Consider the following 24,174-nt stretch of genomic DNA (forward strand, 5'->3'; position numbering starts at 1 on the left):
TGGAGCCCAGGGAACTCCTCGACATCCTCAGCCAAGTGAACGTGTCACCCTTCTCTGAAGCTGCAGTGATGGCAGGTGTGGGGCAGGGTTGGGGCAAAGAGGTGAGCCAGGGGCAAATCATCGACCCCACCCTTCTCCCCAAGGTGCTGACAGTCACCCCCACCACGGAGTCGAGGACGAGCGAGGCTGGTGAGGCAGCCTTCGTGGGCCCACCCTCGCTGGCAGGGCTCAGAGTGGGTCGTGGCTCAGATCTGGAGGGGCATGGGATATCCATCAGGCCTGAGGCTGCAGTGACAACAGTCCTGAGTTCCAGGCAAGACTGGGATGGTCAGCTCTGCCCTGTCCTCCAAAAAGCAGTGTGGGTCACCCGCGATGCCCTGTAGGAACAGACAACAGGAACCCCCAAAACAATGTGCTCACTGGAGGTTTCCAGCTGCTGGGAAGGAGGCCGTCTTCCCACGGCTGAAGGGGTTGTGCTTGGCAGCCCGTGTGTTGGGAATCATCGCAACAGGGAGCCAGGGATCATTCCTCACTGCAGCATATGAAAGGAGCAGAGGAAGACGCTAGGAATTCATCCCAGGGAATGTGTCAGGGAGCCCAGACTGGTCACTCAGGACATTTGCAAGCACCAGCGTGCTGGAACAGGTGCTGTCGGGAAAGGAAACTCATTCGCCTTCCAGCCCAAGTCCATAACCTACCCCCAGCTGCCTGCCGGACCCACCCTGTGCTCTGGAGCTGCCTGCAGCTTGCCTTGAAAGATGGGCAGGGCCTTCTGGAACTGTAGCATTTTGGATCCAGGGTTGGGAAGCTCTCCCTGCCTTGGGGGTAATGAAAAGGGCGGGTCCTCTGTACCTCTCACTTCATCAGGAGGACGTTCAGGGAAGGAGCTTCCTGCCGGGGCGGCAGAGCTGCGTTGTGCGCTCTCTGACCCTTTTCTGTTTTCCCCTTTGGCAGATTTGCTGTTTCTAACTGGACTGGCCTCATCTGTCTTCATGTTGTCAGAGCTCCTCAAACTATACGAAAAACACTGTTGCAGCACCCAGAGAGCCCGGACGCACCATGAAGCTGTGTAGCGGCCCTCACTCTGCGACACTTTCCCTAATCATCTCGATCTGGATGTGCCTGTGGCCCCTGCGGTGTCTCCTCTTCAGGGGAGACTTTTAGGACGGACGCCGCAGCCTTCTGTCAGTGACTGTTTTTCCTCCTGGGAACGCTGCAGGCATCTCGTGGGCTCCAGGGACCCAGGTCCACATCCATCCAGCATGCCCACTGGCTCCGGGACAGACAGGGAGGGGCCTGTCCAGAAACATCACACTATTTATTAAATCACAATGATTTTTATTAACCACGTCTATATAGGTATCTGTGCCACAGCTTGCAGTGAGGCAGGCCACTCGTGCCAGATACATGGGGCCTTGTGAGGCAGTGGGTAGGATGGTCACACTCTGCCCACTGTCTTCCTAGAGGCCCCACCTCCTCATCATAAAATGAGGGCTTTTTAAATAAAGTGCTATGCCAGGGGCTATTATTCTTTTGACGCGTTTACCTAGGGTTTTTCATACAAGGGGCAGGTTGGAAACCCACAGCTGTGTGTTAATGGCCACGTGGGGTGAGCAGCAATCCATTACGAATGGCCTATGGGAAGGCTTTTGGAGATACAGAGTAGGGCTGGGCATGGTGGCTCACACCTGTAATCCCAGCACTTTGCAAGGCCAAGGCAGGCGGATCACTTGAGGCCAGCCTGGCCAACACAGCAAAACCCTGTCTCTACTAAAAGTTTTTTAAAAAGTAGCCAGGCCTGATGATGCGCACCTGTTAATCCCAGCTACTCAGGAGGCTGAGGCACAAGCATGGCTCGAGTCCTAGAGGCAGAGATTGTACCACTGCACTGCAGCATGGGCAACAAAGCAAGATTCTCTCACAAAAAGTGGCTCTTCTCTCCGGAATCAGGAACAGCAGTGTCCCCTGCTGCCTGCAGATGAGCTTGATTTCCCACTGCCCCACAGACTTCCAAAAATGGATCTGGCTCTTCCACATGGCAGAGGAGAGAGGTCACCATGCTGTTCTTCTGCCTGAAGCCATCTAAAGAGGACCAGAACGGGAACTCTGTCCCCATCTCTCAGGAAATTAAGCCAGAGATAGAACCCCCCAGTGACTAGTCAGGCCGCACTAGAGAAACAGAACCAACAGGATGGAGAGAGATGCAGAGATTTGTTTTAAGGAACTGGTTCATAGGATTTGTGGGGCTGGCAAGTCTACATCTTGAGGGCAGGCCAGCATCCTGGAGACCTAGGGAAGAGCTGGGGATGCAGGCTGGAGGCAGAATTTCCTCCTCCTCAAGGGAGTTCAGCCTTTTCCTCTTGTAGTCCTCAACTGATTGGACGAGGCCCACTCACATTATGAAGGATAATCTGTTTCACTTCAAATCTGTGGACTTACATGTTAGTCACACAGTGCCATCTAGACCAGTGTTTGACGAAAATCAACTTGGCCTGGCCAAGTTGTCAGATAAAAGTAACCAATGCACCCAGCCACAGTCGCTACGGAGGGCTACCAAGGGTGGTAACAGCTGGGTCGGACCACGATAAGGTCAGAGTGGACCCCTGCCTGGGTTCCAGGCAGAGTCCAAAGTCCTCCACGGTAGGATTCAAAGCCTGGGAAGAAGCCCTTCTCCGACCCAACGTGTGACACCAGGGCCAGAGGAGGAGATGCAGAGACGGCCATTCCTAGTGAGACGCAGACATAGGGCTGGCTGGAGAAGAAACCTTTTGAGCAGTGGGGCTGTCTTCCCAGAAGCTGCCAACCCATGGAACCACTAAGAGGTCAAGGCTGAATTGTGCCACTTACACAGTCTGCTAAGGGGTGCTTCCCCCTGAGTCAGGGATACTTCCTGCTCTACTTTTCAGGATCCTTTGGCACGTTGCTGGCCCAAGAAACTTACTTCCCATTTAAAAATAAGTAATCAAAAAACCAGGTTCGATTGATATTCTCAATAACAACAAAAATTACTCTTAACTCTTGCTTATACCATATAAAACTTTAGGGATAAAACTGTAATAAGACACAAAATGCTAACAATAAAATATAAATTAGACTACATTAAAACTAAGACCTTTTCATTAAGGACACAGTAGACTTGAACACCACCACTAAGCAACTCAGCTTGATTTACAGTTGTAGAACACCCATCCACGAGTAGCACAGAAACAGTCACCAAAATAAAGAGCAGAAATCAAACGCAAAAGCAAAAATAGAGGAAAATCAATCAAAACCTACTTCTTTGAAAAGATCAATAAAACTGTCAGTCTTGCAAGAAGCTTATCAAAAAAGGGAAGATAAATTACCAATGTCAGGAGTGAAAAAGTATATCACAAACCCTTCAAGATATTCCAACAATAATAAGAAATAATACTATGTACATCTTTATGTACTAAATTCAACAAATTGGATGAAATAAACCAATTCCTTGAAAACCAAAAACTACTAAAACTCACTGAAGATGAAATAGACAAGCTAAAGTTGAAACCCTTCCAAAAAAGGCAGTTTCTGAAGCCAGGCGATTTCACTGGTGAATTTTACTAAACTTGTAAAGAAATGTCAATTCTCTACACTGTATTCCAAAACTAAAAGGGGACCGAGCACTTCTCATCTTATGAGGCCAACAATCACTCTGATACCAAAACTAGAGAAAAATGCTAGAGACTGACATCCCTTATGAATAGATGCACGAAAATCCTCAACAAAATGTTAGTAAATCAGATCTAGCCAGGTACGAAGAATGTAAGACACCATGACGAGGTGGGGTTAATTGAGGAATGGAATTCAAACATTCAAAAGTTCAATATTCAAAAACCAGTATAACTCACTACAATAATAGTCTGAAGAAGGAAAAACACATGCTTATATCAATTAATGCAGAAAAGGCATTTGATAAAATTCAATCTCCATTTGTAATAAAACCTCTCAAACTAGCAACTGAAAAACTTCTTCAACCTGATAAAGAACATCTACAAAAAACCTATAGCTCACATCATACTTAATGATGAAAAACTCAATTCTTTCCCCACAGGATAAGGTCCAAGGGTGACCAGCCTCACCACTCCTATTCAGCATAGTATCAGAAGTCCTAGCCAGTGTAATATGGCAAGAAAAGTTAAAAGGCATTAGAAAAAAGCCTGAAAAGGAGAAAATCACAGATAACATAATTGTCTACACAGAAAATTCCAACAAATCTTTTTAAAAAAGAAAAACCCTCCTAGAATTAACGAGTTTAGTAAAGCCACAAGATACAAGGTTAACACACAAAAATGTATTTCTATACATTAGCAATTAACAACTGGAAACGGAAATTAAAAATTGAATACTCTTTGCCTGTCTCAAAAAAAAAAGTATCAATTCTCCCCAGATGGTTTTATTAGGTTTAACACAATTACTATTAAAATCCCAGGATTTTTTTTTTTTTTTTAAACACAGATAAACTTGTTCTAACAAGCTTGGTACAATATTGTTATCAGCAGACCTATTTGAATTTCACTGGTTCTTACATAGTACCTGATATTAGGCAAACCTGAGTTTAAGGGCACAGTGCTCCAAATGGCTGGCCAAGTCTGCCCAGGTCTTCTGATACTGACTGCAGGTTCAGGAGTTTCCCACAACCATCTTCAGGTGGGATAATTCATTGATGAGGCCCACAGAGCTCACTGACACCTCTCTTGCTCACAGCCATGTCTATTACCAGGAAAAGATACAGATTAGAACAGCCCCAGGGCTGCAACTGCAGGGACTGGTCACCCTCTCCCTCTGAGCTCAACAGTTTCTGAGTCCTGTGAGGCTTTCTAGCAAATCACTGGGTCTGAGGGTGGTTTCCTGCCCCCCTACAAGTTCTAAGCAACTGTATGACACATCAATTCATGTAACCACTGCTACACTGAGAAGGCAAAACTGTTCCATCATCCCTGAAAAACTCCCTGTTACTACCTTCTTATATAGTAACACCCTCCTAATCCCAGCAACCTCTAATCCCTTCTTCATCACTAAAATGTTGTTCCTTCAATAATGTTACATAAATGGAATCATGGTATAAAACCTTTTAAGACTGACTTTTGTCACTAAGTGTAATACCTGTAGGTCTCTTCAAGTTGTTCTGTGTGTTTTTACATGGCTGACTAGTATTCCACTGCATGGAAGTACTACAGTTTCTTTATCCACTCCTGTACAATTTTTGCAAGTTCTATACGAATCTAAAATTATTTCAAAATAAAGTGTATAAGAAGATAAGACATACTCACATAGAGCAAAAATACACTAGGTAAAGGCAAATAACACACACGACAGAAGTGACACAGTCTAATCAGACAAGATTAAAAGAAAGGCCAAAAGCAGAGACCAAGAAGGAAATTTAACAAGATATAATCACCACTGACAAATCCATAGGCCAGAGTATACCAACACAACATTCAAAGTTAAAGAGGAAACAGTATGGGAAATTCAGGAAAATGATACAGAAAATTCATTAAAAGATTAACTTACCACATGAAAGGACACAAAACCTCAGAGTGATTTCAAAGAGTAAATCTAATATAGATGACTTCTTGGCTAGGCACAGTGGCTCAGACCTGTAATCCCAGAACTTTGGGAGGCCAAGGCAGTTGGATCGCTTGAGGTAAGGAGTTCGAGACCAGCCTGGCCAACATAGCGAAACCCCATCTCTACTAAAAATACAAACATTAGCTGGGCATGGTGGCAGGCACCTGTAATCCCAGATACTTAGGAGGCTGAGGCAGGAGAATCACTTGAATCTGGGAGGACAGAGGTAGTAGTGAGCTGAGATCGCACCACTGCACTCCAGCCTGGGCAACAAAGTGAGGCTCTGTCTCAAAAAAATAATACAGAAGACATCTCTAATCTCTACGCTATGTAATTAAAGACAAGTCACAGGACTACAGGAAATTCTCTGGCATACCAAAATTTTAAAACTCTTGGGTACAAGAGGAAATCAAAATGAAGGCCACAGAAAATCTAGAAGCTTATGATCAACACACACCTATCAGTATCTATACAATACTGCAAAATAACTCAGGGCCCAAGAAAAAAGTAATAGCTTTACGTATTCATTTACTTCCATCCTTTTTTATTTAGTAAACTCAAAAAACTGAAAAAAATATATACAGAAGAAAAGCAGGAAGAAATAATATAAAAGCAAAATTAGTAACTGAATCTAATCTAGGAGAATGAAAGCACAAGAAAAGGAAAAAAACAGATAACTACAAAAGAGTTTCAATAGTTTGGGGCCAATATTACATAAAGTAATTTGAAGACTTCCAGCGGAGATTTAAAACAATCCAATGGTAGAAGAAATGAATAAGGTTGTCAAGAGTTAATCCCATCCTCACCTACATCATCAGAAACAGGAATGCAGACCTGCAATTTGCATTTTAAGAAGCTCTCTAGGCAAATCGGATACACGCTCAAGGGGGAGAACTACTAGATAAAGAAGGTCAGTAAGAGGCTGGACTTGGTGGCTCATGCCTGCAATCCCAGCACTTTGTGAGGCCGACGTGGGTGGATTGCTTGAGCTCAGAAGTTTGAGACCAACCTGGGCAACATGGCGAAACCATCTCTAAAAAAACACACAATTTAGCTGGGAGTGGTGGTGTGCACCTGTAGTCCCAGCAACTCGGGAGGTGGGAGGATCACTTCACTCTGGAGGCGGAGGTTGCAGTGAGCTGAGGTCATGTCACTGCATTCCAGCCTGGGTAATAGAGCAAGACACTGTCTCAAAAAAAAAAAAAAAAGGCCGGGGGGTGCACAGTGGCTCACATTGTAATCCCGGCACTTTGGGAGGTCGAGGCGGGTAGATCACAAGGTCAGGAGATTGAGACCATCCTGGCCAACATGGTGAAACCTCATCTCTACTAAAATACAAAAAATCAGCCAGGCATGGTGGTGCGTGCCTGTCATCCCAGCCACTCGGGAGGCTGAGGCAGGAGAACTGCTTGAACCCAGGAAGCAGAGATTGCAGTGAGCCGAGATCGTGCCACTGCACTCCAGCCTGGCGACAAAGCAAGATTCCATCTCAAAAAAAAAAAAAAAAAAAAATCAGTGAGGTAATTGGGAATAAAAACTACAAAAATCAAGAGCTTCCTATGTTAAAATAGCCATCACTTAGGAAGAAATGTCCACTGACAGGCCCAGAAATGACAATAAAAATTTACCTAAGAAGCTTGATGATCCTGTTCTTAGATAGAAGAATCAACATTAGCCAAATGTCAGCATTAAATATACATTAACATAGGCGGAACCATTTTGAAAGTACTATCCCATTTTTTAGAAGTGGTCACAGTGCAATCAAAGGTCAGAGAAAATAAGCAGCCAAGCATTTGCAGAAAAATTCCAAAAAACAGTAGTAATAGAAAAACAGTTCTTAAATATTTTTTATCATAAAACTCCAGCAATTAAAACATGAGAAAGAGACCTAAATTCATACAGAAACTCAGTTGATGAGAAAGGATCATTATAAGTCAATGGGAAAAAGACAAATCACTTAATATAAAAGGTAATGGGACTTTATTTTGAGCTAAGATAGGGGTATATGTTTAAATGCCTTTTGAAGCCTGGGCACGGTGGCTCATGCCTGTAATCCCAGCACTTTGGGAGGCTAAGGCGGTTGGATCACCTGAGGTCAGGAGTACGAGACCAGCCTGGCCAACATGGTGAAACCCCACCTCCACTAAAAATACAAAAATTAGCCAGGTGTGGTGGCACACACCTGTGATCCCAGCTACTCGGGAGGCTGAGGCAGGAGAATCGCTTGAATCCGGGAGGGGGAGGTTGCAGTGAGCTGAGATTGTGCCACTACACTCCAGCCTGGGTGACACAGTGAGACTCCATCTCAAAAAATAAATTATATATATATATACACACACATATATATACACACTAAAAAATATACATACACATATATATACATATATGCCTTTTGAATAAAGATTTAAGAGGTAAAAACAGAAACCACAATAGAAGAAAATGATGTTTTTAATACTCAGAGATGGACTGCCTAAACAAACTGCAAATCCAAAGAACCTTAAGCAGAAACGCTGGCAAATATGACAGAAACTATAAAATTTATGGGCAGAAAAACGCCACAAACGAAGTCAAATAAACTGTAAAAAACTGACCATACATGAGAAATGTTGCTTTGTTCACAAAAAGCACTGTTGGCCGGGTGTGGTGGCTTGCGCCTGTAATCCCAGCACTTTAGGAGGCTGAGGCAGGTGGATCACTTGAAGCCTGGAGTTTGAGACCAGCCTGGCCAACATGGTGAAACCCTGTCTCTACTAAAAATACAAAAATTAGCCAGATGTGGTGGTGGGTGCCTGTAATCCCCACTACTTGGGAGGCTGAGGCCTGAGAATCGCTTGAACATAGCGGGCAGAGGCTGCAGTGATCAGAGATCGTGCCACTGCACTCCAGTCTGAGCAACAGAGCAATATTCCATCTCAAAAAGCAAAACAAAACAAAAATAATACACCATAATAAAGTGAGATTTATCCCAGTTATGCAAGGATGGTTCAACATACAGAAATCAATAAATGTGATACATCACATTAATAGAATGAAGGACAAAAACCTTATGATCAGATATAATCAATTAGTAAATTGATGCAGAAAAAGCATTTGATAAAATATGACATTCCTTCCTGAAAAAAAAACTGTCAACAAACTAGACAGAAGGGACATACCTCAACATAATCAAGACCATATATGACAAACCCACAGCTAACATCATCCTGAATGGGGAAAAGCTGAAAGCCTTCCTCTAAGAACTGCAAAGAGACAAGGATGCCCACTTTTACCACTCCTATTCAACATAATGTTGGAAGTCCTGGCCAGAGCAATCAGGGAAGAGAAAGAAAGAAAAAGCACCCCAACTGGCAAAGAGGAACTCTGATCGTCCCTTTTTGCTGATGGATCCTATTTCTAGAAAGACGCCATCAAAGAACTATTAGATCTCACACATTCAGTCAAGTCACAGGATACAAAATCAACATACAAAACTCAGTAGTGTTTCTACATACCAATAATGGAATATCTGAGAAAGAATTCAAGACAACCACCCCATTGACAATTACTATTAAAAAAAAAACTTCAGAATAAATTTAACCAAGAGGTAAAAGATCTATACAAGGAAAACTGCAAAGCACTAATGAAAGACACTGAAGAAGAAGACACAAACAAATGGAAAGCATCCCATGCTTGTGCATCAGAACTACTATCATTCAAATGACCAAACTGCCCAAAGCCATCTATAGACTCAATGCCATCCCTATCAAAATATGTCATTTTTCACAAAATTAAAAACAAATCCTAAAGGTCATATGGAACCAAAAGAGATCCTCAGTAGCCTAAGCAATCCTGAGCAAAAAGAACAAGGCTGCAGGCATCACACCACCTCACTTCAAAATCTATTACAAGGCTATAGTAACCAAAATAGCATGGTATTGGTTAAAAAAAAAAAAAAAAAAAGACAGACACATGGACCAATGGAACAGAATAGAGAAACCAGAAATAAGTCTACATATCTACAGCCAATTTATGTTCAACAAAGTTGCCAAAAACATACACTGGGGTAAGGACAGTCTCTTCAATAAATGGTGCTGGGAAAATCGGATATCCATACACAGAAGAATGAAACTGGATGCCTACCTCTCACCATCTACAAAAACCAGCTGAAGATGGATTAAAGATTTAAATGTAAGACCCAAAACTACAAAACTATTAGAAAAAAAGACAGGGAAAACACTTCAGGACCCCAACAATTTAAAAATAAGTAATCCCATTAAAAAGTAGACAAAGGACATGAATAGACATTTCTCAAAAGAAGACATGCAATGGCCAACAGCTATATGAAAAAAAAAAAAAAAGAGCTCAACACCACTAAGTATCATCCAATCCAGCAATCCAACTACTGAGTATTTACTCAAAGAAAAAGAAGTCTGTGTGTCAAAGGGATACTTGCATGCCCACATTTACTGCAGCACTATTCTCAATAGCAAAGATGTAGACACAACCTAAATGTCCACCAATGGATGAACGGATAAAGAAACTATGGTATATACCATCTCTTGCCAGTCAGCATGGCGATTATTAAAACGTCAAGAAACAACAGATGGTCACGAGGTTGTAGAAAAACAGGAAGCCTTTCCACTGTTGGTGGGAGTGTAAATTAGTTCAACCATTGTGGAAGACAGTGTGGCGATTCCTCAGAGATCTAGAATCAGAAATACCACTTGACCCAACAATCCCATTACTAGGTACATACCCAAGGGAATACAAATCATTCTGTTACAAAGATACATGCACACATATGTTCACTGCAGCACTCTTCACAATAGCAAAGACATGGTATCAACCCAAATGCCCATCAATGATAGACTGGATAAAAAAAATGTGGTACATATATACCATGGAATACTATGTAGCCATCAAAAAGAATGAGATCATGTCCTTTTCCAGGAACATGGATGGAGCTGGGAGCCATTATCCTCAGCAAACTGGCACAGGAACAGAAAACCAAACACTGCGTGTTCTTACTTATAAGTGGGAGCTGAACAATGAGAACACATGGACACAGGGAGGGGGAAAACACAGACTGGGGCCTGTTGGTGGCAGGGTGTGGGGAAGGAGAGTGTTAGGAAAAATAGCTAATGCATGCTGGGCTTAATACCTAGGTGATGGGTTGATAGGTTCAGCAAACCACCATGGCACACGTTTACCCACGTAACAAACCTGCACATCCTGCACATGTACCCCGGAACTTAAAATAGTTTACAAAAAAAAAAGAAAGAAAATGGGGGTTTATGTATACACAAGAGAATACTATTTGGCCATGAAGAGTGAACTCACGTCATTTGCAGCAACATGGATGGAACTGGAGGTCATTACGTTCAGTGAAAAAGCCAGACACAAAGACAGATTCTGCATGTTCTCACTGATGTGTCAGCTAAAAAAAAAAGAGAAGAAAGAAAAAAAAAAGGTGGCTCTCATGGAGGTAGAGAAAAGCACGATAGATACTAGAGGATGGGAAGGATGTATGGGTTGGAGGGAGGGAGCAAGAGATGTTGGCTAGTGGGTGCAGGGAGCCGAAGGCCCGTGGGACGTAACCAACTCAGCATTCCACTGGAGGCTCTATGATCAAACAGCAAACTGTTTATCATGAATGCAGGATGTGAGCAAACTCACCACCGCTCCTGCCGACAGGTTTGCTGGAGGCCATCACCCCCTGGCACCGAGGATATCTACTGCGACATCTAGAGCCTGTTGTTCAAGGAATGCAGTCTCGCAAGCCTGCTCCGGACTGAGCAGCTGACCCCTTCCTTCCACCCTCCTTCTATCTCTTTTGCCTAATAAATATGGAGGGCTGTGCAAAGCTCAGGGCCCTTGTCCACTAGAGGCAAGGTGCCCCCTGACCCCTTCCTTCCAAATATACTCTTTTGTCTCTTGTCTTTTATTCCCGTGTTTGCCCCCTTTGTTCAGTTCCCCTAGGTCCATGAGGGTTACTTAGTTGCACCCCAAACAGCAACAGAACCGGGTGCCCCACAAGTGGGTACAAACATATAGTTAGAAGAGGTAAGTTGTCACATTCCATAGTAGCACTGGGTGACTGTAGTCAGCAACAATGCACTGTGTATTTCACAGTAGATACAAGGGAAGACTTGAAATGCTTGGAATGTGGAAAGGATACTCAAGATGATGGACACCCCCAAATACCCTCACTTGATCATTATACAGTCTATGCACGTAACGAATACATGTACCCCATAAGTACGTAAATATTATGTATCAACAAAATATAGTTTTTGTCTATCAGGTTAAAAAAAACATATTTTAATATAGTGTTGCTGAACACATGGCAAACAGGCACTCCGGTATATTAAGAGTATAAATTGAGCTCAAGAGGTTTAATTCATCCATATCTAAATAAAAGGCATGTACCTCTCAATCCAACAATTCTAAGAGTTTATCCCACAGACACGATCACACCAAGGCACACATAAACGATATTCGTGACAATGATTAGCTGCAAACAAAACGTTCCCCAGCTGAGGACGGTGGAATGCTAGGCCCGAGAGCATCCATACGGTGGGACATCATGCTGTGCATAAAGACAAGAGGGAGGCAGGTGGGTGGATACGGACCTCCCTTTAAAAAAGAAAGCAAGGGGCTGGGCACGGTGGCTCAAGCCTGTAATCCCAGCACTTTGGGAGGCCGAGACGGGCGGATCACGAGGTCAGGAGATCGAGACCATCCTGGCTAACACGGTGAAACACCGTCTCTACTAAAAAATACAAAAAAACTAGCCGGGCGAGGTGGCGGGTGCCTGTAGTCCCAGCTACTCGGGAGGCTGAGGCAGGAGAATGGCGTGAACCCCAGAGGCGGAGCTTGCAGTGAGCTGAGATCCGGCCACTGCACTCCAGCCTGGGCGACAGAGCCAGACTCCGTCTCAAAAAAAAAAAAAATAAAAATAAAAAAAATAAAAGCAAGGGACGCATCAGTGTGTAAAACACGGTGACGCTCAGGTGTGCACCAAGTCACAGGGAGGAGACCTGAGTGATTTTTGCATCAGTGCCTTTGCCTGTCGGGAGGGAAAATAGCTGGACAAGAAGCAGGAAGATGACTTTAAGTTGTATCCTTTTATCTATTTTTTCTAAACCAGGTACACAATTTTTTTAAGATAGGGTCTTGCTGTGTTGCCCAGGCTGGAGTGCAGTGGCACAATCACAGCTCATAGCAGCCTCAACCTCCCAAGCTTAAATGATCCTCACACCTCAGCCTCCCAAGTAGCTGGGACCACAGGCATGTGTCACCACGCCTACTTAATTTTTGTATTTTTTTGTAGAGACAGGTTTTTGCCATGTTGCCCAGGCTGGTCTTGAACTCCTGGGCTCAAGTTATCTGCCTGCCTCAGCCTCCCAAAGTGCTGGGATTACAGACGTGAGCCACCACAACCAGCTTTTTTTTTTTTGAAACCGAGTTTCACTCTTGTTGCCCAGGCTAGAGTGCAATGGCACGATCTCGGCTCACTGCAACCTCTGCCTCCATGGTTCAAGCAATTCTACTGCCTCAGCCTCCTGAGTAGCTTCCTGAGTAGCTCACCATGCCCAGTTAATTTTGTATTTTCAGTAGAGAAGGGGTTTCTCCATGTTGGTCAGGCTGGTGTCAAACTTCTGACCTCAGGTGATCCACCTGCCTCAGCCTCTCAAAGTGCTGGGATTACAGGTGTGAGCCACCATGCCCAACCCCAGCCTTTTTAATTAAAAAATATGGTGGGGAAAAAATAATAGCTTGCAAATGTGGCAATCATTTATAACAGTTTGCAACGTGGACAATTTTTTCTTTTTAACCTCTTCCTTCTAGCACTTTCTAGGGCCCTGATAAGTCATTTGTAGGGAGACCTCTAGTCCTTAGAACCTGAATTCTCATTCTGGTTTCACAAAAGAACAAACTATTCATTTGTACAAACTAGGATTACAAGTTTCTCAGAACCAGGTAAGGTATCGTCAGGTCCACCGGCCCCAGCCCTGCACACACACTAAAAAGGTTGAGTGCCCAGAGGCAGAACCATGCACCAAGAGAAGCCCATGGAGAGAGCTGCATCCCCCAGGCTCCCAAGCCCGGGCCAGTGCCCTTTCTCTAAGTGCGCCGCCTGGAGGCAGGTCCACTTGTGATCTGCACTCTCCTTAGAACAAGCTCAGGGTAGAAAGCATGTGAGTGGACAAAGTCCTAACCTTTGCGGCAGCCTAGGCAGAAGCAGCAATGAAGGATCGATCATCCAGGCACAGACACTGACAGACCTTTATTTTAATTTTTTTTAACTGAGGCAACATGGCAGTTTAATAGTGAGGTATTTAGTTGCATTTTTATAAAAAACATTCAAAAACAAAGTGATAATAGGGACCTAAATTCCTTGGACTCATGGTAGAAATGTTTGAGCATCCTAATATTCTACATCTGCCAATATGTCAGTTCGGAAGATTACAATGTTCCCACAAGCCATTAAAAACTGGCCAAGGAAAATCAGCCATGACTAAGTCCTTGTCTGCATCACGCTCCTGCTCCTCCACACACTGTCTGAGCGTGCACTTTTCTTTTGAAGGCTAATTTACAAGGCATTCTGCCTGAGTCGGGGTATTGCTAAGTGGAAGGTTCGATGAACCTCCTAGTAGAAAATGCCAGGCCTGCAAAATGCGAACAGCTTGATTTACTATGGCTTATAATCAAGGCGAACTATATAACAAGAGGCTGTATTTTCATCAGATCTGCAATAGGTCAAAGCTTATGGCAAAAGACAAAAGGCAGAGGTATGTATCTTAGAGACAAGCTCACAGTGCCTTTAAAGTGGAGAATTCTCGTGGCCAACTGGTGACTCACCATGTGTTGTCTTCCAGACGTGGGCAGATGACAGCTCTGCTGACCCAACAACCCACCTACATGATATTCAGCATTTCGGGATCACTGGAGCTTGTTTAAAGCGAGTTCACACTGCTGAATTTTCCATCATCCCCCTTGCGAGCAGCCCTGGGCAAATGGCTGTACCAACAACTGTGACTCAGGCGCCGGTCCCCGGAGGTCTACGACCCAGGCCAGCACCGAGGCCTAGGCAGCTGGGACTCAGGCGCCGGTCCCCGGAGGTCTACGACCCAGGCCAGCACCGAGGCCTAGGCAGCTGGGACTCAGGCGCCGGTCCCCGGGCTGGGACTCAGGCGCCGGTCCCCGGAGGTCTACGACCCAGGCCAGCACCGAGGCCTAGGCAGCTGGGACTCAGGCGCCGGTCCCCGGAGGTCTAGAACCCAGGCCAGCACCGAGGCCTAGACAGCTGGGACTCAGGCCAGCACCGAGGCCTAGACAGCTGGGACTCAGGCGCTGGTTCCCAGAGGTCTAGGACCCAGGCCAGCACCGAGGCCTAGACAGCTGGGACTCAGGCACTGGTTCCCAGAGGTCTAGAACCCACGCCAGTCAGTCACCACTGATTTATGGAATGGACCATGTATGTATTTATCAACCAAGCTCCCAAACTTTGGGCGCCTAGTGTCCCTCACCTTGAAGTTAGCAAGAGAACCACAACTTTGCTTCTCCGTAGACAGATCTCCCAACTTTCCCATCTATTCATGACACACACACATTTAAAAACAGCTGAGAGAGCTGGGTGTGGAACCTTAACTACAAACACCTTCTGAGGACTCACGCCACCACAAGACCATGTTACCACAAAGTCTCCTGCCTCCATTTCCCCATTTTATACAGTTCATGCTTTTAAATACAGAACTCCCATGCCATTGGAAGCTGTTCCCAGAAAGCGTCGAGATTTTCATCCAGATGCCTCTGTCCCTTACCCGTCAGAACAGACCATCAGGTCCCACCTTCTAACAGGATGGCCCGAGTGAGGCCATGTGAACCTCAGCGGGAGGAAGCCCCTCCTCAAAAGAGAGGTTGCGCTCCCCACAAACGCTAATGCCAGCGGGATTCCCTAATGCCAGCGGGGGTCTGAAAGGTCTCAGCTGCTTAGGATTTCATTGGTAAAAAAGAACAAAGTATATGATTGAGTTACTAATTTGACACTTAAGATTTCTCGGAGAGATCCTGAGAGTGACCCTGTAGGGCAAAAAATAAAATTTAAAAAACGTCTATTTCTGGGAGATCCACCCATCAGTCAGGACATGGCTTCAGAGGGCGTCTTGTTGGCACAGCTGGGACTACCTGGCTGTGACCCGTGTGGCACTCTATGACAGTTAAACCATGGGGGAGGGAAGAGGGTCGGCAGGCAGTGCCCTCTACCCAGAGGAATCCAGGAAGGCTCAAGCGACTCCTCACTCATCGTCCGGGATTTCCCGGAGCCCTTCGCTGTGGCGCGACCGCCCACTGATCTCCAGCAGGGCCTGGGCTTCAGGGTCCGCGTCCAGGATGCTCTTGCTGCCCTTGGCCTTGAGAAGAGAAGAAAGGGTGGGTGTGTTCCATGATGGCCCAACAACAGGCAGCGGCTTCCTGCTAGTTTTCCAGCCTTCTCGGGTGGAATGGCTCTGGTTCCCCCTAAGGCCCCTCCCACTCTGGGATTCAATGGCTGGGTGGGTAGGAGGGATTACAGGAGGTTCAGGGGCCAATAGCAAATCAGGTGCAGAACCAGGGAAGAAGGAACCCCAGACCTTCCTCTTGCAGGTGGGCAGACAGAATGAAGGGCCACCTGGGTTCGCACTTGATGACCGCCCCCCTTCCCAGGGCTGCTCTACTAAACTGCCCACAAATCCCCGACAAGACTTCCAGCCATGCATCTCCTGGCATCCAAGTCAGCATCAGCTGCCCGGATCAAATTTGTGAGAAACTATCTGCAGACAGAAGAGTAAAGGGGGTAATGGTAAGAAAATGCAGAAAGGCCCCCAGGCTCAAGAGGCCATCCTGGGAGGCAGAGGATGGCTCCACTCACCAACTGCTCCTCTGAAGGGTCTCCAACCGCCCACACCTCCATCTTATCAAACTGGAAGTTCTCCTGGGCCGACAGCTGCGGGCTGTTGTATGTGGTGCACGTGGGCTTAGCTCTGCTGTGTCCTTTCCCAAAATCAACATCCACCCAAAGCCCAAAGTAATTGTGCTGCCCCCCCATCCCCTGCAAAGGAAGCCAGGACAGAGAACAGCATCAGCAACTCCTCAGGGCCTGCGGACATCAAATACCACGAGCCAGCCTCTCACCTTAAGTACCAGCCCGAGACAGGGCGGGTGCGTGTGAACGCCATCATCTATGTTTTCCTTAACTGTGAAACATATCAATTGCTGCCATTTAAGCATCCCATGCCAAGTGACTAGAACAGTCATCTATGTCTCCAGACACCCACCCATGGCTCTTTCTCAAGAGGATTTGCTTGCTAAAAGCACAAGTGACGTCAGACAATTAAAAATGTTAAATATATATATATATATATAGAAAGGGACCTGCAGGGCCCAGGGCCCCACCCAGTTAAGGGGAGAAGGGAACACAGAAGCTGATACTGCAAACCCCCCACGTCGGGGCACCAGTGCCCCCGCTTCCGGGCAGCGATCCTCACCCCGAGACAGACTGGGAAACTCAGCTCGGAGTGTGTGGCTTACAGGATGCCTTCCACCCCTAGTCACATGGCTGGGCTCTGAGTTGTTCAACCTCGCCCTGCCGAGAACCTCCTCTGGTCCCTGGTAGGCCTGGAACACATGGCACATCCTAGTTCTGACCTTGGGCAACAAGAGACCCGAGCACACTGTCTGGAGTTGACAGTCGGAGCCGCTCTGTCCCTCAGGGCCAAGGACGAGCGATGACCGGGGCCTGCCAGGTGCTCTCTGTGAGGCTGGCACCCTCTCTCCTGCCGCCACCAGATCGCCCTTTCCAGAAGATGCCAGGTGTTCTAGCAGGCCCAGCCACGCCCCTCCCTCTTCCCAGGGCATCAGTGTGGTAAGCCTGGGAAGGACACTGGCCCCTCTAGCGGACCAGTCTTCTCTGCCCTCAGCTCTGCAGACACAGGACTGGATTTTCCCAGTAAGAGCTTTCTGTCAAGTAGCAGAGGAAAGAAATCGGCAGGGGAGCTGGCAGGAGTAAGTTGAGCGTCGGCGTGGATGCTGCCCCAGCTCCTGCCCTCGGGCCTGCCTGGACCCATGCCCACCTGCTCCCGGCCGAGGCCTCCCCCACTTCCCTGTGCTTCCTGTACCACGTCACCAAGCTGAAGCGAGGGCTGGACAGGAGCCTTGGTCACCCCAACTGGGGCCCCACATGCTGTCTCATGAGCTGCCGCCCGTCCATTCCCCTCAGTCCAGCACTCCCAGGTATGAGGCAGGCCAGTGACGTGCAGGGATGGGTGTGGCGCTAACACTATCCCTAGCCTCAAAGGCCACAAACCAATCATCTGAGGGCCAGAAAAAGGGGCCAAGTGCGCCGTCTGCACACAAACCACTGAGAAGCCCCAGCAGAGGCGACATCCTTCTCTAAGGGAAATCCTGGCCCAGCTGTCACTATGCCCAGCACCAGCCCTGGAGGCAGAAGGAACTGGACATGGCGTGTGTAAGGAGATAAATGCCACGCGCCCTGCCCTGATCTGTGGAGCTGAGCCTCGGGGTTGACACGTTCGTGGGGGGACATCACCAAGGCGAGACCCCCACGCTCTTGCCCAGGCTCACCAGTCCATTCGGGATCGTCTGCTGTCCATGGTTCAAGTACATGTAGTGGTCATTGTAGCCTGTGTGTGTGTACACGGCCATGCTGGGACAGATAGAGAACAGGAAGCATCTGTCATCCCCTGAAAGTGGCCAGAGAACAAAACAAACAGGGTCAGTGTCTGAGCCGGTCCCAGAGGGCCAGAAACACCAGTAAGCTGTGGCTCAGGAAGCAACACGGCCAAGACCCCTCTCACCCATATCCAGGTGTCGGCAGATCGGGGGTTGGGACAAGCTGCTGGGGACCCAGGTGGATGAGCTGGGGGTGCAGGGATTAGAGGGACAGCTAATAAGGAATGGGACATCTTTTAGCTCTGGCCGGGGGAGCGGAGATCACAACTCTGCCCAGTGTCTGGAGTCAGTCCAGGCTGGCCAAGCACATCCAAGCCAGAAAGAACAGTCTTCCTTTAGCTTATGAGCAAGGAGCAGGCGGCCACTCCGCAGAGACCAAGGCCTCCAGCACAGCCTACCCGAGCAGGCAAGTGACGCTGCATAGCGCTGAGCCTGGCCTGAAAGAACATACCGTGCAGAGAGAGAAAACCTGCGGGTGCAGAGCTGCCCCCAGGAGCATGGCCTGGGAAAGGTGGTCGTCTACCCTCGCCCACAGGCATGGGGTGGGCACACAGGCCATTAGAAGAAAGGTACCAGTCAAAACTCTGCAAACTGTGGGTCCCCAGCCTCAGAGACTCCTTCCCTCCATAAGCACCTCAGCACTGGGGAGAGGGCCGTAGGCCAGGCCTCATCCTCAGAGCTCCCAGCGAGGGGCGCTTCCCACCATGTTCTGAGGACTTGGGCGAAAGGGCTGCCCACCCCGACACCAGCATACACAAGTGTCACAACAAGCCGGAAGGCTGCCCATAGGAATTTGGGGTTGGGCTAGTCATCGGGGGAAAAGAAGTCACAGGAAGAAAATTGGGGGCACCATGGTAGAATGTAGATAAGGGGGCACCAAGACCAGGAGGCTGGAAGAGGATGATGGCCCTGAGCAAGCAAACAGGGCCCAGTCGGTAGTGTGGGCTGACACCATCCAAGGCCTCCAATCTAGAAAGATCCCCGGGGGGCCTCTGCCATCACGGTCTGGGAGGCTTCTGGGAGGCAACTTCCAAGGTCAAGAGGGAGGCCCTGAAACAGAACCCCCCATGGAGAAGGGACCCCCCACGAGGACAAGGTGTGGGACAGGTAGGCAACAGTGGGGCTTGAGAGCGTCGGGTGGAGGAAGGAAGGTAGTTAGGCTAGAAAGTTCCACGGGAACCAGCTAAGAGAAGGACTTTGCTCTGGGCTACAGACTGAGGCTTGCTTCACTGGGGTTTCAGCAGCCTCAGAGGCTTGAGGGCAGGTTTGGACGCCGCCATGAACAGCTCAGTCATACCCGAGTGTATTGGCCCCACCTGACCCTCCCGCACTGGACTTCAGGTACGCAGCCCTTTGCTTTGCAATCCTGAGTCTGTCGTGCTGCGGAGCAACGTGGCGGGGCCACAGAGTTCAGGCTTCGGCTGCGTGGGTCCAGATGCCAGTCCACCCCCAAGGGCCGTTCTCCATGGGGAAGGCCAGGTAGGGGAAGCATCATTTCCCAGGAAACAGGGCAAGGACCTGAGGAGTTATGATTACCTGAAAAAAAGTCACGCCAACAGCAAGGGCTCCTTATCTCATTCTCATAAAACAACACTCAAGCATGCTGCCACCACCTGGTGCTCGGCCGCTGAGCAGCTGCCTGCCCACACAGCATGGTTTCATGTAATTCTGAGGAACTGAGGCCCAGAAAATTCGTCAGTCACCTTGCCCAGGGACAGAGCTGGGACTCAAAATCCTGTGTTCAATCCAAAGCCTTGGGCCTTTTCTTTTTTTTTTTTTTTTTTTTTTTTTTAAGACGGAGTCTCGCTGTCGCCCGGGCTGGAGTGCAGTGACCGGATCTCAGCTCACTGCAAGCTCCGCCTCCCGGGTTTACACTATTCTCCTGCCTCAGCCTCCCGAGTAGCTGGGACTACAGGCGCCCGCCACCTCGCCCGGCTCGGTTTTTTTTTGTATTTTTTAGTAGAGACGGGGTTTCACCGTGTTAGCCAGGATGGTCTCGATCTCCTGACCTCGTGATCCGCCCGTCTCGGCCTCCCAAAGTGCTGGGATTACAGGCTTGAGCCACCGCGCCCGGCCGCCTTGGGCCTTTTCAACTACTGCACAGAAAGCACAAGCAAAAAAGGATCTACGTATAATCAATTCTTCTTTCCTCAAATAAAACTATGAAAACAGTCCTTTAAAAAATGTTGACGAAGTCACATCGCCCCACAGTGAAAGATCCTCCATACTCAAGGAGGGCGCCACCTTCCCCAGCATTTGCCTTCATTGTTTGCCCCACAGCTATTAAATCCCTTAAAGTCTCAGATATTAGAGGTCATTGTTTCCAGGACAAGCGGACAGCACGCTCTCTGAACTTGACCCAAAGTCCATGGATTTGTACCATACATGGTGCGAGGCTGCCCTCTGCTGTTATTTCCCCGAGTACGGACACGTACTGCAACAGAATGAACTCGGGTTTGAAAACTTGGCCACTGCATTTTTCGCGCATGCTTCAGGAAGGTTAAGTCTGCTTGTTAATAAAACATGAAGAGCCAGCAGAGTCCACCTGAAACTAACATTAAGGGCTCTGGAGGTAGCAGCAGCTTGAACCTGATCATGATGCTCAGGGTCTTTTCACATCCTAAAGCCGAGCCTTCAGCTGTGCAGTGAGGCAGAGCAATGTGCAATTTCCCCGGAGCCTGAGGCTGGGCTGGTGTCCCATGCCTGTGACACGGAGGCAGGGAAAGGTAGGTGTGCAGAAGACAGTGGCCATGGCAAGGCTGAGGCTGCTGTGTCTAGAAAGGCCTACCAGCAGAGCTGGCACCTGGAAACTTTGATTTGGGGAGATATTCCTACCATTCCCAGAACTAAGATAAAGATCTAGAACATCCTGAAACCTAGATAGAAATCAAACCCTAGAAACAATGCGATCTAGGAGATAGAGGTGCCCAACCCTCAACCTGGGACCCCTGCTACCTGTCCCAGCCAGATGCCACCTAGCCTCTGCTGAAAGCTCTCCTGCAGGGGCAACTCCACCTGGACACAGTTCCCGGCCTCCAGAACCTCTGCCTGGTGGAGAGATGACCATTCCAGAGGTGCGGGGTAAGACACAGGATGTACGGGGGAATGACGAAGGCAAACCCTGGGGATGGTGGCCCACTCTCGAGTACAGAGGACAGCCCACCGATGGGCGATGCGTCTGTCAACGTTTCAAAAACCTATTTATTTATTTATTTATTTATTTATTTATTTAGAGATGGAGTCTCACTCTGTCGCCCGGACTGGAGTGCAGTGGTGTGATCTCAGCTCACTACAACTCTGCCTCCCAAGTTCAAGCGATTCTCAAGCCTCAGCCTCCTGTGTAGCTGGGATTACAGGCATGCACCACCATGCCAATTTTACTATTAGTAGAGACGTGGTTTCACCACGTTGGCTGGGCTGGTCTCCAATGCCTAACCTCAAGTGGCCCACCTGCCTCGGACTCCCAAAGTGCTGGGATTACAGGCTTGAGCCACTGCGCCTGGCCTTATTATTTTATTTTTTTAAAGAGAGAGACGAGGTCTCACTATGTTGCCCATGCTGGTCTCAAACTCCTGGGCTCAAGTGATCCTCCCACCTCAGCCTCCCAAAATGCTGGGATTCCAGGTGTGAGCCACTGCACCTGGCCTGTGTTTTAAATAATTTTAAAGGACCGTTTTCATCAGAATACTCTTCCTTAAGGGAAAGAGGAGAATTTACTTAGAGCCTTTCATCCAGTACATTCAAGGTCATGCAGAAAGCTTTCAAATTCCAACAAGCAAACACACGTGTCTGTGGGGGCAGGGGCAGGAAGGCCCAGGGAAGGAAAACATCTGATCTGAACCAATCAGCATCTCCTGGTGCCCTCCGAGGGATCTGCGGCTTGACTCCTCCCATGCCCTGTAGACCCAGCACCGTGTAATAACTGGGCCTGTGTCCTCACCGGAAAACTGGGGGTCACACGGCCTGTCCTGAAGAACTGTGATGTGATAAACACCACTGAGCAGCATCACATTTTCCTATCGCCCCAACTGCGTCTAGAGAAACACTTGGAGAAGATGGGAGAGCCAAATTGAGCACTCCCGCCCTCTCCCTTTCTCCAGAGCTCTTTGCCTGGGCTGTGCCGCTCCTCCAGGTTCAGGTTACCAAGTCTTACCTTGAAACTGAGGCTTCACCTCCCAGGAGCAGGAGGCAAAGCCACCAAACACGTGCTTGTCGTGGTCCTCAAGGACAGCCACACAGGGCCCCCGGTGAGTGACGTGGCCGCAGAGCTGGGAGAAACTGTGTCCGTGGAGCTCAGATGAAAAGAGCAGGCGCCAGCAGTGCCGCTGCTCCCGAGGCAGGTGGGCGTTGATGTACATGACAGAGAGGATGTCCAGGATGCTCTCAAAACCCCTGCCCTGGTCCACTTGACGCTCGGGGACCAGGGTCGTCAGATCCAGGGACGAGCACAGGATGAGAAAGCCCTTGTGAATGACCACACTCAGGAATATGGCCACGTGGGGGACCCTGAACACCCAGTCCTCCATCATGGCTCGGTCACAGTCACAGTCCAGCCACTGGGGCCCCAGAAACCTCTTGCCATCTAGGGGAAGGGGACAGTGAGCATTAGCGGGGCTGTTATGTCACCATATAGCTACTATCTAAACCCACACTAAGTACAGGAGCCATGAGCCACGCAGCAATTACTGAGCACACAAAACAGGGCTCATGTAAATTGAGAGGTGCCGAAAGTGTAAAAGGCACACCTGATTTCAAAGACTTGGTATGAAAAAAAAATGTAAATTATCTCAATTTTTAAATATTCATTACATTTCAAAATTGTATTTATGACATAATTATTAGAATCAGTTTCCCCTGTTTCTCTGTACCCTTTTAACATAGTCCCTAGAAAAGTGAAAATTTCACATGGGGCTTGCTTTGTCTGTTGGCCAGCACTGATCTCAGCAATCCGACTTCAACATTTTTCTCTCCTCTCCAAGCAGCATTTCAGAGCCTGTCGAGATGGCGGTGCCCTAGCAATGGGGCTGGAATAGATGCCTGAGCTACACCTGGAGCCGCTCATCAGAGGGCGTCTGTCCTGCCAAGGTCACTGGAAGGGCATTGTTCCCAGCCAGTCAAGGGGCTGGTACGGCACTTCCTGGGACTCCTGTAGTTTATCCGGGAAGAGTGGGTTTCATTCACCACTTATCAGGCTTCATCATACAGCACTTGGAGTCCTGTTTTCCATCCCTCACCCACTAAGAGGTGACAGGGTAAGAGCGTGGGAGCACACACCTGGGACTCCAAAGCTGGTTTCAAACTCAAGCTCAGGAACAGCATGACCATGCCAAGATCTGCACCTCTGTGCCTCAGTTTCCTCAGGTGGAAAATGGAGGTAAGGCCAGAACCTGCCCTGCTTGGTTATTACAAGGACCAGAGGAGCTTTTACATTTTAAGCTCTTGCTGACACAAAGACTCCATTTACAGCGATTATAATTCCCAGCCTAGCGAAAATTTGAATCTAAGCTGAAATAACATTTTGTCTCAAGCCCATTTTATTAAGCAGAAAATGTAAAACTACTTCCCAACTTCTGATATTTCGAAATTCCTATCGTTTCCATTTATTTTTCAAACAGTTTCATTTCTCATGACCTATATATTACTTGAAACCTTAAGGATAATTTTAATTGTCTGAATTAACTTTCTCTACTTCAATGATAAACGTTAATTTTTATTTTCATGATTCTTTTAAAATATACTAATTCTAGAGGGGTGCAGTGGTTCACGCCTGTAATTCCAACACTTTGGGAGGCTGAGGTGGGTGGATCACCTAAGGTCAGGAGTTCAAGACCAGCCTGACCAACATGGTGAAACCCCTGTCTCTACTAAAATACAAAA

The 24,174-nt window shown here is 47.8% G+C and overlaps 2 protein-coding genes across 5 annotated transcripts in view; one reads left to right on the top strand and one right to left on the bottom strand.

Annotated features, from left to right (window-relative positions):
• Positions 1-1,780, top strand: part of ATP2C2 (ATPase, Ca++ transporting, type 2C, member 2) — a 95,163-nt gene extending 93,383 nt beyond the window's left edge. For all 3 annotated transcript variants that reach the window (XM_011942201.1, XM_011942202.1, XM_011942203.1), the window contains one exon: positions 955-1,780. In XM_011942201.1, the coding sequence (XP_011797591.1) occupies positions 955-1,073 (119 nt within the window). In that variant the 3' untranslated portion in view covers positions 1,074-1,780. The remainder of the gene's footprint in view (positions 1-954) is intronic.
• Positions 1,781-15,596: 13,816 nt separating this feature from the next.
• The window catches only part of TLDC1 (TBC/LysM-associated domain containing 1), a 26,618-nt gene continuing 18,040 nt past the window's right edge, over positions 15,597-24,174 (bottom strand). For both annotated transcript variants that reach the window (XM_011942199.1, XM_011942200.1), the window contains 4 exons: positions 22,451-22,879; positions 18,190-18,308; positions 16,478-16,657; positions 15,597-15,980 (listed from right to left, as the gene is read on the bottom strand). In XM_011942199.1, coding sequence (XP_011797589.1) covers positions 15,867-15,980; positions 16,478-16,657; positions 18,190-18,308; positions 22,451-22,879 — 842 coding nt within the window. In that variant the 3' untranslated portion in view covers positions 15,597-15,866. The remainder of the gene's footprint in view (positions 15,981-16,477; positions 16,658-18,189; positions 18,309-22,450; positions 22,880-24,174) is intronic.

The sequence above is a fragment of the Colobus angolensis genome, unplaced genomic scaffold, assembly GCF_000951035.1.
Source record: "Colobus angolensis palliatus isolate OR3802 unplaced genomic scaffold, Cang.pa_1.0 Scaffold207, whole genome shotgun sequence".
Classification (NCBI taxonomy): domain Eukaryota; kingdom Metazoa; phylum Chordata; class Mammalia; order Primates; family Cercopithecidae; genus Colobus; species Colobus angolensis.